Below are 14,540 nucleotides of genomic sequence, written 5' to 3'. Positions count from 1 at the left end.
GGTCTTGAGGTAATTTGTGAGACTTATTGATTTTTGTATTTCTTCAAAGTAAATTAAAAAAAAAAGAAACAGTTTCATTTTGGAAAAAAAAGAAATCAAGAATTCCATAAAATTAATTCATCTTTTAATATATTTGCACAGGAGGAGATTGCTGTGGCTTGGGAAGTGATTCGAACAGAACCTATAATTGTCCGACTACACTGTTCACTTACACAGTATTTAAATGGCCCAGGTTAGTTTTATTTCTGTGTTTATTATTTTGAATATGAATTAGTTGTGCATTGTGCATTCAACAGAATATTCATTTGGTAATCCTGAGCATAATTGCAGCTATCTTGATAATGGTATTTAAATATACTTGCATCCTAACAAAGATGGTTTATTGCCAGTATAACTTTTTTTTTAAGATTTTATTTATTTATTTTACAGTCAGAGAGACAGTAAGAGAGGGAACACAAGCAGGGAGAGTAGGAGCGGGAGAAGCAGGCTTCCTGCCTAGCAGAAAGCCCAATGTGGGGCTCCATCCCAGGACCCTGGGATCATGACCTGAGCCGAAGGCATCTAGACACTCAACCGACTGAGCCACTAAGGCGCCCCTGCCAGTCTAACTTTTGGAAACAGAAACATACAACATTTAGTTGTATAGATTTCAGAAGTTGACAAGTTGCTGTGAAACAAGCAAATAAAACCTAAAAGAGAACTTTGCTTATAGTAGGGGCTCAGAGGGTGTATTTTGGGTTACCCTTAGATTTAATTATTTATGTTTCTGATTCTGGGATTCAGTTTTAATGTTTACTTATCCCACCTTTGATTACTGATGAATTTAGCCTAACTATAAATACAACATATTTCTATTTTTGAAAATGGAAATCTTAGTAATACTTTTGTTTTCCACTATCTTAAAGGATGATTTTGTTATATCTCAAGTGATAGTTTTTACAGCAAAGGACATGATTATTAGATCTTGCCAAGACTTACTGAATTACAGTATTTTCCCCTACCAGATACACATGTGTGTGGGCCCACGTGCACACACACACATACACTGTATCTACTCATTTTGCTCCAGTTGCATACTGCTGAATAACAAACCACCCCTAGACTTAGTGGCTTAAAACCACCACTTACCATCTCTAACTGTTCTTCGAGCTCAGATGAGCAGTTTTTGCTTGGAGTCGCCCATGCCTTTGAAGTCAGATGGTAGGTAGAGCTTATGTCGACTAAAGGCTCTGCTAGGTCTGATGCTCAAGGTGCAGAACTTTGGGGTAGCAGTGGATGTGTGTGTCATCTTGGAGCTCAGCTGCGGCCCCTTAACTTGAGTGTTGACCTTACACATGGCCTTTTCATGTGGCTCGGGTTTCTTGTATCATGGGTACTGGGGTCTGAAAGCAAGTGTTGCAAGAGACAGGCTGTGGATGCCACCTGGAAAAAGGCACAGTGAATCTTCCACTATATTGTATTGTTCAAAGCAGTTGGAAAACCCACCCAGAATCAAGGGATGTGGATATAGATAGCACCTCTTGTAGTCATGGCCATCTTCACACATCCTTTACTGTGATGTTGGCGCATCTTTCTTTAGGCATTTAAGAAACTTATGTCTACTATTAGCTTTTACATGAGAAAAATCCCTGACCTTCCAAGCTGATGAAATACATAGAAAGGGTGCCTGGGTGGCTCAGTTGGTTAATCGACTGCCTTCGGCTGAGGTCATGATCTTAGAGTCCTGGGATCGAGTCCCACATCGGGCTCCCTGCTTAGCAGGGAGTCTGCTTCTCCCGCTGACCTCTCTTCCTCTCATGTTCTCTCTCTCTCATTCACTCTCTCTCTCTCAAATAAATAAAATTTAAAAAAAAAAGAAAAAGAAATACTTAGGAAAATTTCTCATTTTGAAAAAGTTTCTGTTGAGTCACCTCTTTTCTATTTTTGTATAATGATTTCTACTTAAATAATCAACTCTTAATATAAAAGCCTATGATTTAATGCCAGGCAAAGACAACTAGATGTTACATATTTTTATTGTGATTATTTCAAATGTATAGAAATGCAATAAAAAAGAAAAAGAATTACTCAAAATCCCTCTATAGTGAGAAACCTGCAAATAGTTTGGTGTTTCTCTTTTCTGTGCACGCTTGGCTCATTTTCATAAAGTTGACACTGAACTGCGTAGTTTATGCACCTTATTATTATGTCATGAGACTGTTCTCAAGTCATTAAATATTCAGAAATTGAATAAATTTAATATCTGCACAATATTCCAGCTTATAGTTATATGTGTTTTTGCTGTTCCCCCAAATACTGTGCTGTATGGTTAATTATTTTTCTTTCTTTAGGGATTTGATACGTGACCATTTGGTTTTATTCTGTTTGTGGTTAAAAGAAAGAGCAGCTCTTATGTTTGAACTTTTTTTTTTTTTTTTAAATTATCAGGGTTAGGAACAAAATTGGGTCAGTTCATTTCTACTCACACTACTCCATCTGTGTGAGATGAGAATGTGGCATGCTTTTATGTAATCTTACCACTGTTACTCATTTTTTAAATATAATCTTGAATTTTAGGCAGAGATTTTCCTTCTCAGTGTCTCTAAAGATTTGCTATATTTGCATGGTTTTGTAAATTTTTTTTGTAAATGTTCTAATAACTATATTCTAATTCACATTTAGATGATTTTATTATTTGGTACACTTTCTTTGGTATTACAACTCATCCATAATTTAGTCCTTCTGTTTTCATTTCTATTGGTTGATTTGCCTACCTAATAGTTTATAAACCAAGGAAACATGAGGATTCTTCTTTTTTTCAAACCTCAGAATGACTCTGATTTTGTGAATGAGACAAACTTGACCAACTATAAGTTTATGGGGTCATAATAGTTCCCCCCCAAAAAGGTAAAAATACTTTAGAAACCTCTGCTAGCTTGTGTCTGACGTGTTTTAATTTTGTTCATTTGTAAGACATCTACTTTGGTGTTGCTTGTGCTTTGTTATGTGTACTTATTGGGCTATTTTTTCCCTCTTTTTCCTTAATATTATTTTTTATGTATATATTTTCAATGGGTACACTTTGGTCTTAATTCACCTCAAGCAAGTTTTATGAAGAATCCAAGGTTGAAACTGACCTAGTTAACATCTGTTTTTGAAAAAATTCATTGCTAGGTTTTGGAAATGTATGAATAATACTTATTTGAGCTATAATATTTGATCAGGGCTAATCTGACAAAATATCTGTAAGTGAACAGGAATGATAAGAATTAAAGAAATACACCTCCTTATCCACTTTAATATTAAAGATAAGGACTATTTTCCTTGTATATGAGGAAATACATTTTAAATAAAAAGACATGATTATTCTTATTATGTATTTTTTCAGAATTGCTCTTGTATAAGCCTAGTTTCTGATTTGAAGGGCAAGGCTGCTTTTGGTTTAATGCGATAAATAACCAACATTATTAAAAATGTTTTTCTGTACAAATCATCTCATCATTGGTACCTGTACATGTATGTGATCAGTGTTAGAATCATTTCCATGTATCTTAAGCATCCCTCACTTACTGCCTTCCCAACCTATGTTATATGAAAGACTAGGAAAAATCGAATAACTTTCATCTTTTTTTAAAACACGAAAATGTTTCTGTAGCACATTCTGTCAAGTTCTTCCTCAGTCTCTTGTCCCTAAAAAATGAACCCTCTTGGGGAATTATTTGGTTATTTTAAGGTAACTTTTAAATAAATTTAGGAAGAATAGATATTTTTATATTCACTTTTCCTTTAAAGGAAGACTTGTTTGTTGTTTTTAGTTTTAGGTATCAGTACTGTTCTGTGTTTTTTGTTTTCTGTTTTTCTGCATGAGGTCAGTATAGCTAAATTTATTCATGAGTACTTGTTTGTTTAATGGGACTTTTATATTCCAGTTTATTTTCTAACTGATCATTAGTTATCAGAAAGCTATTACTTGAGGAAATTTTTATAAAAATTGGGTGCCTGGTGGCTTAGTTGGTTAAGCGTCGGACTCAATTTCCGCTCAGGTCATGGTCTCAGGGTTATGAGATTGATCCCCACATCAGGCTCTGCACTGAGTGTGGAGTCTGCTTAAGATTCTCTCTCTGCCCCTTCTTCCTGCTCACACACATACACACACACACACACACACACACACACACACACACACACACGCTCTCTCACTCTATCTCTCAAAAAAAAATTATACAAATTAATCTAAAACATTTTTAGATTTACAGAAAAATTGCCAAGGTAGTACTCCGTGTCCCCATACACTCTGCATCCAGTTTCACTGATTATTAACATCTTCTGAATACATTCAAGTTAATTAATAGTAATAATTAATTTCATTAATTTAATGATAAGTTTTATCACTTGAATCTTGGAACATTTTTGGAAGTACCATCTTGTTAGCTCTTTTAGTATATTCTATAATTTAGGTCATCCAGATTTTATACTACTAGTTGAGTCAGTGTTTGTAACTTACATTTCCCTAGAAGATTTATCCTTTTGGTAAAATATTGATGTTTATTTTCTAGTCATTCACAGTCTGAATGAGTTTTGGTCTTTGTATCATTTATTTCTAGGAATAATTTATATATCCTGGGTAAATATTTGTGTCTATTATATCTCTTTACTCTCCCTCTCTCTCTCTCTCTCTATGCATCTTATACAGTTTCTTCCAGTAATAATTTCAGTTCTTCTAGTGCATTTTGGATTTTTCTGCATTTTTAAAAAAAACAGGTCCCTTTTGTTTCTCTGCTTCCATCTCCCCAGTTATTTTTTTCCATCTACCTGGGAAGAAATTGTGTCTTCTTAAATCTTCCAAGAGAGCATAGCAAGTTCCACTTTTGTCATCTTTCTCTTAAAAAAAAAAAAAAAAAAATCTGCTGAGTTTCCAAGATGTTAGGATTTTTTTATTCATTTTTGAATTTCTGTAGCCCTAGGTTTGGGACAGGAGGGATTTGAGTGATGTCCACTCATTTCCTCAGTCTGTACCTATGGATTGGAATGCTTTTGGAAAAGGAACTGATTGATGATTCCAGCACCAATTTTCTTTGATGAGTGGAGTGTTTGTGTCCCCGAGTAACAGCCAACCCAGGGAGTGAGGAAATTGAGGGTGCCGGTTTGGTTTCCAATATGGGACATGTGTGGTCTGAGAATGTCCTGTTAACAAGACGGTTTACCACCTCCACCGATCCAGACCACAGCATCTCTTGCCAATTACTTTAATAAGTTCCTGAATGATTTTCCCACTTCTCCCCTTGTTTTCTACAGAGATCTTATGCTGCCACACCTGTGGTCCTTCTCAGATCTCCGCTTCTAAAGTGATACCTTGTTCACTGCTCTGTGGCTCCACTGGTCTCTTTGCTGTTCCTAGAATATTGAGGCACATTTCTCCCTCAGGGGCAGTGCCATTGTGATTTCCCCTGGATAGGACACTTTTTTCTTCTGCCATGCTATCAAGTGCTGGAACATATTTTTCCCATGTAACTTTTACTCCAAGACCCTTTCCCTTCTTTATTTTTCCCCAGAACCTTTACCACCATGTGGTAGTCTATCTGTCTGGTTTTTGTTTGTCTCCTTCCACTAGACCAAGGCTTCATGGGGACAGGGATATTTGTGTATGTGGGGTTTTTTTTGTTTTGTTTTGTTTTTTGCCATTCTATCTATAATGATTGGCACAGTGGACACTCAGATAGATATTCTTTAATAAACCCATGAAGAATGAATGGTGAGTGACTTTTTCAGAGATTATTAAATTCATAAACATCATAGTTATTAGCTTACAGAAATGCATGTACCTGATAAAAATACATGACAGGCCCCCTAGTGAAAGGCAAGTCTCTTATATCTCATCATCCATTGTTTTATTGCAAAAAGAAAAAAAAGAGTGTTTTGTTTATACAAACATGCCTCTTCCACTTACAGAATCATGTACAAACTGTCCTACATATTGCTATTTACACTTACATATTTTTGGCGATTCTTCATCATTATACATATGATAATCTTATATGCACATATGTTATATGTTAGTGTATGGTATCTAATGACCAAGAATGATCTCCAAAATATATATATATATATATATATATATATATATATATGAAGCATAAATAGCAATGTATAGGACTGGTGTATGCTATTTTAAAATATGTATGTGTGTATAAATACGTTTTACATACTATATAATATATAAATGTATAATATATTTATGTATGTGTACATAATGTACTGTATCATATATATTCCTTTTTGGTCTTTTCCCTGGCTGATGGTTAAATTTCAGCTCCACATTTCGACTGATTATTTTTTCCTTTGCAGTGCCCACTGTTGATGTCTTTCAGATTTCTACAAAAGAGCGATTTGGACTGGGACATCAGCTGAAAAAGTAAGTTTCCCAAGGGAAAAAAAAATAAATTTCTTTGAAAAAGAATTGATTTCTCATTTTGCTCACTCCTTTCCCCTGTTTCTTATCAAAAGAGCTTTTTGAAGTGAGAGCCTCGGGAGAGGAACTCATCTGAGGCTAAGAGCTGCATCAGTAGTGTAGCGGGCAGAGCTCCCCACTTGAAGCAGCCGCCGTCCTTGTTTGCCTGCCCAGGTCCAGTCTCTTCCCTCCCTGCCCTTGCCTATGGAGATTGATCTGTGTGGGTGCAGGTTCTAATGTGTCGCTGTGGCTATAGGTGACCAACAGAGGAGGAAACAGTGTAAGAAGGGAGTATTTACTGCCTTTGATTTCCACCCTAAGAGGTCACCTTGAGTTGACTAGCCCTTCAAATGAAGCTTTCTTCTCTGCTCTAGGCCATAGCCTATGCATAACTCTCTTTCTTACTGGGTTCCATTACAGTTTACCTCTGCTTGTTCTTGGGGCCTAGAGGTGGTAACAGTCAACAACCACTGGCCCTGCCTGACTGCACTGTGCTTAGCTCCTCTGCTTACACTCTTAAAATGATCATTCCTTTTTTAAATAAACCCTTTATTTCCTCTTTAGACCTTGTCTAATGCAATGAATTAATTTATATTTTATGAGCATAAAATTACTCCAGTCAAAATGACTTTTAAAACATGGTAGCGTATAGTTAAAATTAAATTTAGTAAATCCTATACTATATACATCAGCTATAAAAATTTGTATTACTGGGACTTCTGGGTGGCTCAGTCGGCTAAGTGTCTGCCTTCGTCTCAGGTCACGATCCCGGGGTCCTGAGATTGAGTCCTGCATCGGGCTCCCTGCTCAGCAGGGAGCCTGCTTCTCCCTCTGCCTGCTGCTCCCCCTGCTTGTGCTCTCTCTCTCTGTCTCACAAATAAATAAATAAAATCTTAAAAAAAAAAAAAAAGAATTTGTATTACTGGAGAATTCCTAAAGGATTATTTATCCTTATGAATATACAAATTTTACTTCAATTTAAATTTATCATTAGATTATTATATATTTAAACACATGGTTTACACCCTCCACGATGATTCAGTTCATGCATTCACCTGTATTTTAATGAATTTAAATTAGGCATCAGACATTAGTCTTTATTGAGCAATGTTCTAAGAGAAAGTACTTTGAAATTTTTATTTCATTTACTACATAGAGAATGTATTGCGGTCATTTTACTTGAGATTATTGATGTAAGAGAAAGCTTGTGTGTGTTATAAAGGGTTGTACATATTATGGAGCTCTAGAATTGTCTTAAGTTTTTATGACTTGACATTGTGCAAATGTGAGTTATAGGTGGATCACATTTGAAAGGAAATTAAGATACGGGAGTATTCTTGCAAATTCCCAGTGTTGGGTTTAAATATGAATATATAAAAATTAGATAATAAACCCTTAATGTTCTGAATTGCACATCTCTAAAACTAAATTTACAACATATGTTTAGCACATTGTAGAATGCCATGTGGCTTCTTTATAAGCACTTAAAATTTTTCTTATTTTTCTGCACTAGGATTAAGTGTGCTTTTCCAGTGGAATTGGTTTTTTTGTTTGTTTTGTTTTTTGAAGATTTTATTTATTTATTTGAGAGAGAGAGCAGAGTTTTTTTGTTTGTTTTGTTTTTTGAAGATTTTATTTATTTATTTGAGAGAGAGCCTGAGCAGAGTGAGAGGCAGAGGGAGAAGCAGACTCCCCGCTGAGGTGGGAGCCCAACCTGGGGTCTGATCTCAGGATCCAGGGATCATGACATGAGCCAAAGGCAGATGCTTCACTGACTGAGCCCCCCACCCCCCCCAGGTGCTGCTGGTTTTGTTTTTTTAATTGGATTTTGTTTTCTGTGTTGAGCTAGTATCTTACAGATCTTGGAGCTAAGCGTGGAGCCTGCCTCTATGTTACACCATCCAAGTTGATTACCACCATACCTTGGCACATCTTCTGTATTTTTTTCCCCTCCTGTGATGTTTTTTACCCTCACCCAATTTTCTTCCTTGTTTTTAATTTTTTTTCTAATTTAATAACTTAAAAGGGCATTTTTAGGTTCACAGCAAAACTGAGAACAAGATACAGAAATCTTCCATAGACTTCCTGTCCCCACATATGCGTAGGCTTCCAGCTATCAATGTGTCCTACCAGAAAGGTACATTTGTTAGATGATGTTGATGTTGATGAATGTACATTGATACCTATCATCCAAAGTCCATAGTTTTACTTTATGTACTTTATTAGCCACTTAACTTTTTTTTTTAAAGTGAAATGAAGTAGGTCCAAATGAGCCAAGAATGGCGAAAACACAGAAATCTTGGAATACTGTAACTTTCTGCCTTTTAATGATGTCTGACTCAGAAAAAGAAATGATGTGTATAATTCTAACTCTGAGAAATTAAGGAAAGCTGTGTTCTGTATTCATTGTTTAATTGCTTTGTAGAATATGTAACATTTTATTAATATTTCCATCTAAATGTTTAACATTTTAAAAAGGTTAATTACTTCTAAGGGTAAATTTTAGTTCTATGGACAGTTTAGTGTACGGGCTAGAACTTTTTCTTAATGATTCCTGTTAAATTCTAATCTAATTTACTTTTCCTTAAATTATAAATAACTGGGTTTGCTTGTGATCCTTTCTGGTCTAAAATTACATGATTTCCAAAAATATGATCTCATCCTCACAGTAAGTCATAAGAGAAAACTGAAATATAAAGGGATTATTTTCCAGAAACATAGCAAGTTAAGAAGGCAGACTCAAAATCTAGGCCTTTTGTTATCACTACTCTGGTTTGTTTTCAGCAAATAAGAAACACTCATTAAACTTTTCTGTGATTCTTTATCTGGTCTGTTTCTGGCAACTAGACAGGTTTAATAACGATTACAGGAACAAATGCATACACAGTGCTTATTGTATGTGAAGCGCTATTCTAAGCACATTAACTCACTGGATCTTGACCACAGTGCTATCCAGCAGATGCTGTTACTATCCACATTTCCTAGATGATGAAACCGAGACCCAGAGAGATTAAGCAAGGTGCTAAGGTCACAGTGAGAAAGTGGCAGAGCCAGAATCTGACCTCAGATCAATACTTTTGACCCATCCACCAACCTGCTTCTCATATAATCATAGGTATCCCTTTGCTTTATATAAGACTTGGGATATGTTTTTGGCACTGACTGAATATTGGGAGAACATGAAGGCATTAAAAGAGCCTGAAAGAAAAAAATAAGTATTGACCTAAAACAGATGTAGTATAGTGGTCAGCCTCATATAAAGTATCTATCATTCAAAGGCTAAACATGGCATAGGCCATGGAAATATTATTCTTTTTTTTAACAGTGAATAGTTAAGTGCAAGTTTTTTTTAAATTTAATTTAATTTTTTTCAGTGTTCCAAAATTCATTGTTTATGCACCACACCCAGGGTTCTATGCAATACATGCCCTCCTTAATACCCACCACCAGGCTCTTAAACGATATATGACTTGATGCTGAATTTGCATAAATCAAACTTAAGTTGTTTTTAAAAGGAAAAAAACAAAAAGCCTTGCAAATCTCCAGTATTGCCTTAAATACATACAAACATAAAATTAGGTATAAATTCTTCATCTGTTGACTTTGCATTTATGAAATGAAATTCAATGTATAACTGAAGTGCAAATTAAAATAAAAGTCAGATTTCAATTGTCAAATGAGTACGTTCATTTGATTTGATACATGATGCTATCTGGCTGAAGCCGTTAGACCACTACAGGTTGAATATAGTGCTGGCTCCTCCAGTGCATATTCCTTTTGAAATCAGCATGAAGAAAAGCATAGCTTTGCCCACACATACTCCCTTTTCTTTGTTGGAACTACCCTGGGACCTTTGTTGACCCAGCTGACTATGACATCATCTTGTGTAGTTGATCTTTGACAATGGCAACTGTAGTAATTCTTCACAGTGCCGGCATAATAGTAAACACAAACACCTGTGGGAGCATTAAAATCTCTGGGTGGCTCTCAGGTACCTCTCTCACCTCTTGAAGTGACCTTTAGACCACATGTGTTCCTATGTATATTTCACATTACCATGGACGCTGAACACAACATTAACTGTCTTACAGGACAGTTGACTCCACCTTTTGAATCCAAGAACATCTAGGGGTCTAGGGGTCCAAGTCGAGGAACTATTGGTTTCAGATGCTGAGGTCACACTTTGGAATGCTAATGCAATACCAAGTTGGAACAACTTTAGCTATTGTTATTTTTTATTTATTTATTTTTTTGTTCCAGTTCATCTATCAAGAATTAGAAAAGCGCTTGTTAGGTTTCTTAGGGAATGGTACATAGGAATGGCAATTTTTTTTATAGGAGAAAAAGAATCTGAATCTGCTTGGTATGAAGAGTGGAATCACTTGGGGATTTCAGGTTAGGTACAGGGACAAATGAAGACCCTAATATTACTGTTAAACTAAAATCATGCTGAAATCTTGGGTGAAAAAAAAATCTTCAAAAGTAAAGTGTTAAATTAAAAAAAAAAAAAATTCCATTAGCCTGAGCTCAAAGGTGAATTTAATGCAGACTGCATCATTGAGTGCAGTTTTATCCCCTTCTTCCTCACTACCTCTCTAGCTGAAAAGGCCCCCAAATATTCCAGAAATGCCTTTCTTCTGAACTCATCTAAGCTCGCTGACTAAAGGCTGGAGTACTAAGTTTGAGGTTGTACTTTCTAGTTATTGATGATAATTTGATAGAAACTGAGGATCTTGAGAAATTAATAATGGTCTTAGTGCTAAGAATCACACCTGTTTGAGTAGCATATGTTAGCATCAGTCAGTCTGTACTGGATAACATAGGTGTTGTGGTTTTGCCACTTATTATTAGGCTAAATTGGGAAGATTTCCATCTTTAACCTTATTTGTGAAAAGTGTAGAATAATAGCTCCCTGAGGGTGTTGAGAGTTAAAAGAAAAAAAAAATCTGTTATAAGCATTACCCCTTGGTGTATTATAAATGGTAAGTATTGGTACCAGTGGTTTTTTTTGTTTATTTGTTTTGTTTTCTGCTCCAAAAGCAATCTGTGTTAGAAATAACTTGAGAAGAACATGAAAAGCAGACAATGCTGAATTGACTTTTGAAAGAAAATCAGAATGTTTAATTTATTGTATACACAATGCTTAATTATAAAATTTCACACTTGAGTCTCAGCCTTCATGGACACTCTGCCCTTGCCACTTGAATCTGAGGTTCAAGGATCTGAGAAGCTGTCGCATTCAGGGACCCTTCTCAGAAAGCAATGCTGTGACAGAGTCTGCAGATAATGTTCTAGAATTCTTTGCCACAAAAACAGTGATGTGCTGTGGTCTTGACTTAGAAAATACTGAGATCAGGAGTTATCAAATTCCTGCTTTATGATGGTCACTAAAAGCTTTTAAAAGTCACACTATTTATTTTTACTTTTATTTTTTTTAAGATTTATTTATTTGCTGTTTTAGAGAGTGTGAGCATGCATATGCAGGCAGGGGAGGGGCAGAGGGAGAGAGAGAGAGAGAAAATCTCAAGCCAACTCCATGCTTCCACCCCAGGCTCGATCTCAGGACCCTGAGATCATGACCTGAGCTGAAACCAAGAGTTGGTCACTTACCTGACTGAGCCACCCAGGCACCCCAAGACACACAGTTTGTTTTTTTTGTTTGTTTGTTTGCTTTTTTTTTTTTAAACAGTGTATTTTAAAGTGAATGGGCTGTGCAGAGAGAGAAAAGTTGCTGATTTCATATTTCTCCATAGAATCAGTTTTACGTGTTTTCCTTTTACTTAGCGATTTCACGGTTTCATTTTATTTCCCTTTTCATGAAGAAAATTGCGTAAGCAAATCAAGTGAAAAGAAATGGACTTCACTTGTATCTTAAGTGATAAAATCATAATTACTATCAAACATTATTTCAAAACTGTGTTTCTGGCACCAGCAAAATAATTCAGAATTTGCTTTTGGCTAAAGAACTTTGGCTAAAGTTGTTTAAAGGCTGCCGTTCTAAATCTCTTTATAGCCTGTTATTTTATCAATTCTTTTTTTTTTTTTTAAAGAGATATTTATTTATTTATTTGAGAGAGAGAGAGAGAGAGAGCAAGAGAGCCGGAGCACAAGTGGCGGGGGAAGGGGGAGGACAGAAGCAGAAAGAGAAGCAGTCTCCCTGCTGAGCAGGGAGCCCAATGCAGGGCTTGATCCCAGGAACCTGGGACTCTGACCAGAGCCGAAGACAGACGCTTAAGTGACTGAGCCATCCAGGCGCCCCTAATTTTATCACTTCTTTTATCATTTACGTTATTAATTGTATTACAGTAATCAATGAGTTATTAACCAGAATGCAGTAAAGTCAAAGACATTTCCTGCATGGGGCTTTCCTACATATGGGAACATCTCGTATGATTCTAAGTTAGAATCTCACCAATTCCCGTGCATTTATTTTCCTTCGATAAATACCTTCTCTACATACTACGGAAATGGCATATTAAATTCTCTTGGAACTGTGATGACAGACTTCCTTTGGATTGACAGGATCATGCAGACATTCGTTACACAGCAGTGGAAACAGAGCAAAGAAAAATCGAACTGCCTGCACAATAAGAAGCTGTCAGAGAAGAAGGTGAAATCTCCCCTGCATTTATTTTCTACCTTGCGCAGGTGGGTAGCAGATGACTTCTCGGTTGTCTTTCTCGATTGTGAGCACGGGCTACTCCACGGTTAGGTCCTTCAGGGCATTCTTTTAAGATAGTCTCGGCATCCACGCATTTTCTGTGTGACTTCAGAGAACGGACTAGGCCGTGTCGATTCCCTCAAAAGCATGGCTACTCGTTTCCGCATTCGGAGGGTTTGTTTCCGTCCCACGCGGTTTCGATGGCGGTTCGGCGCACGTGCTCACGGTGCGCATGCTCGCACTTTCTCTTTGCGCGGGACGGGCTGTGTCTAAACGAGGTGGGCCTTGTAGCCGAGTGCAGTGGACGGGGCCTCCGCGGTGCTCTCCGCGGTGCTCTCCGCGGTGTGTCGCGCTCCTGGTTCGCCCCGTGTTAACTGCTGTTCCGTTTTCAAGGTCGCCAAGTTACCCTCCCCCCGGTTGTGGTAAAAGCAAATCCAAGCTGAAATCGGAGCAAGATGGGATCTCCAAAACGCACAAGCTGCTGCGGAGGACTTGTTCCAGCGCCGTCAAGACCGACGACGTGTGCGCCACCAAGTCTCACAGGACCTTTGGTCGCTCCCTGTCCAGCGACCCGAGGGCGGAGCAGACCGTGCCGGCAATTAAGTCGCACAAACTCTTGAACCGGCCCTGCCCCGCCGCCGTCAAGCAAGAGGACTGCCTCACTCTCAAGTCGCATAAACTGTTGACTCGGTCTTGTTCCGGAGACCCGCGGTGTGAGCACAACGCCGGCTTGAAGCCCCACAAACTGTTAAGCAGATCTTACTCCAGTAATCTCAGAATGGAAGAGCTGTACGGACTGAAAAGCCACAAGCTGCTCAGCAAGTCCTACTCGAGCGCTCCCAAGTCGTCCAAGACGGAGCTTTTCAAGGAACCTAACGCAGAGGGCAGGAGGCTCTCTCTCACCTCAGGGCTTATCGGTATCTTAACCCCGTCTTCATCGTCATCTTCCCAGCCTGCTGTGCGTAAATACTTTCATCCTGAGTTCCTCAGGTTTTGGGGTGGGGTGGGGGGTTCGTTTGGGCAGGTCTGGTAGAAGAAAGAAACGAGATTTTCGTTTTTGTTTTCGTGTTTTAGAATTTACCGTTTGTTTCTTTTGGGGTGTTACTTAGCACGCCAGGCACTGGCAACCGGTACTGGAACGTGCATTTTGACTCTGAAAAAATAACTCTAGCTATTGATTGACAGTCTAGTCCAAATTCCTTTCGTGGTCGTGAATGCTGCTAAAAATGGAAGGAAGTCGGTTGGATCCACAAAGCTGATCCTTTTAAGCAAGCATGGCATTTTAATGTTTTATCAAGTAGGTTTATCTGGCCTCTAGTGTTCGTACGTCGGTAGTGGAGGACAAAGTTTGTCGAATAATTAAATTCAGAGTAATGTCCTTCCTTTTCTGGATGAGGACATTTGCCTATGAACATCGTAACTTATAGAGAGAATCAACCTCTACTTCTGTAT

General features: G+C 37.6%; 1 protein-coding gene across 2 annotated transcripts in view; it reads left to right on the top strand.

The window, feature by feature from the left end:
• The window catches only part of LOC111140944 (poly(ADP-ribose) polymerase family member 8), a 199,040-nt gene that overhangs the window by 133,930 nt on the left and 50,570 nt on the right, over positions 1 to 14,540 (top strand). For both annotated transcript variants that reach the window (XM_022493215.1, XM_022493214.1), the window contains exons 12-13: positions 12,950 to 13,075; positions 13,482 to 14,046. In XM_022493215.1, coding sequence (XP_022348923.1) covers positions 12,950 to 13,075; positions 13,482 to 14,046 — 691 coding nt within the window. The remainder of the gene's footprint in view (positions 1 to 12,949; positions 13,076 to 13,481; positions 14,047 to 14,540) is intronic.

The sequence above is a fragment of the Enhydra lutris genome, unplaced genomic scaffold (genome assembly GCF_002288905.1).
Source record: "Enhydra lutris kenyoni isolate GAN:26980312 unplaced genomic scaffold, ASM228890v2 scaffoldscaffold5, whole genome shotgun sequence".
NCBI classification, from domain to species: Eukaryota; Metazoa; Chordata; class Mammalia; order Carnivora; family Mustelidae; genus Enhydra; species Enhydra lutris.
The sequence above is the reverse complement of the archived record's forward strand: the minus strand, read 5'-3'. Positions and strand labels throughout refer to the sequence as shown.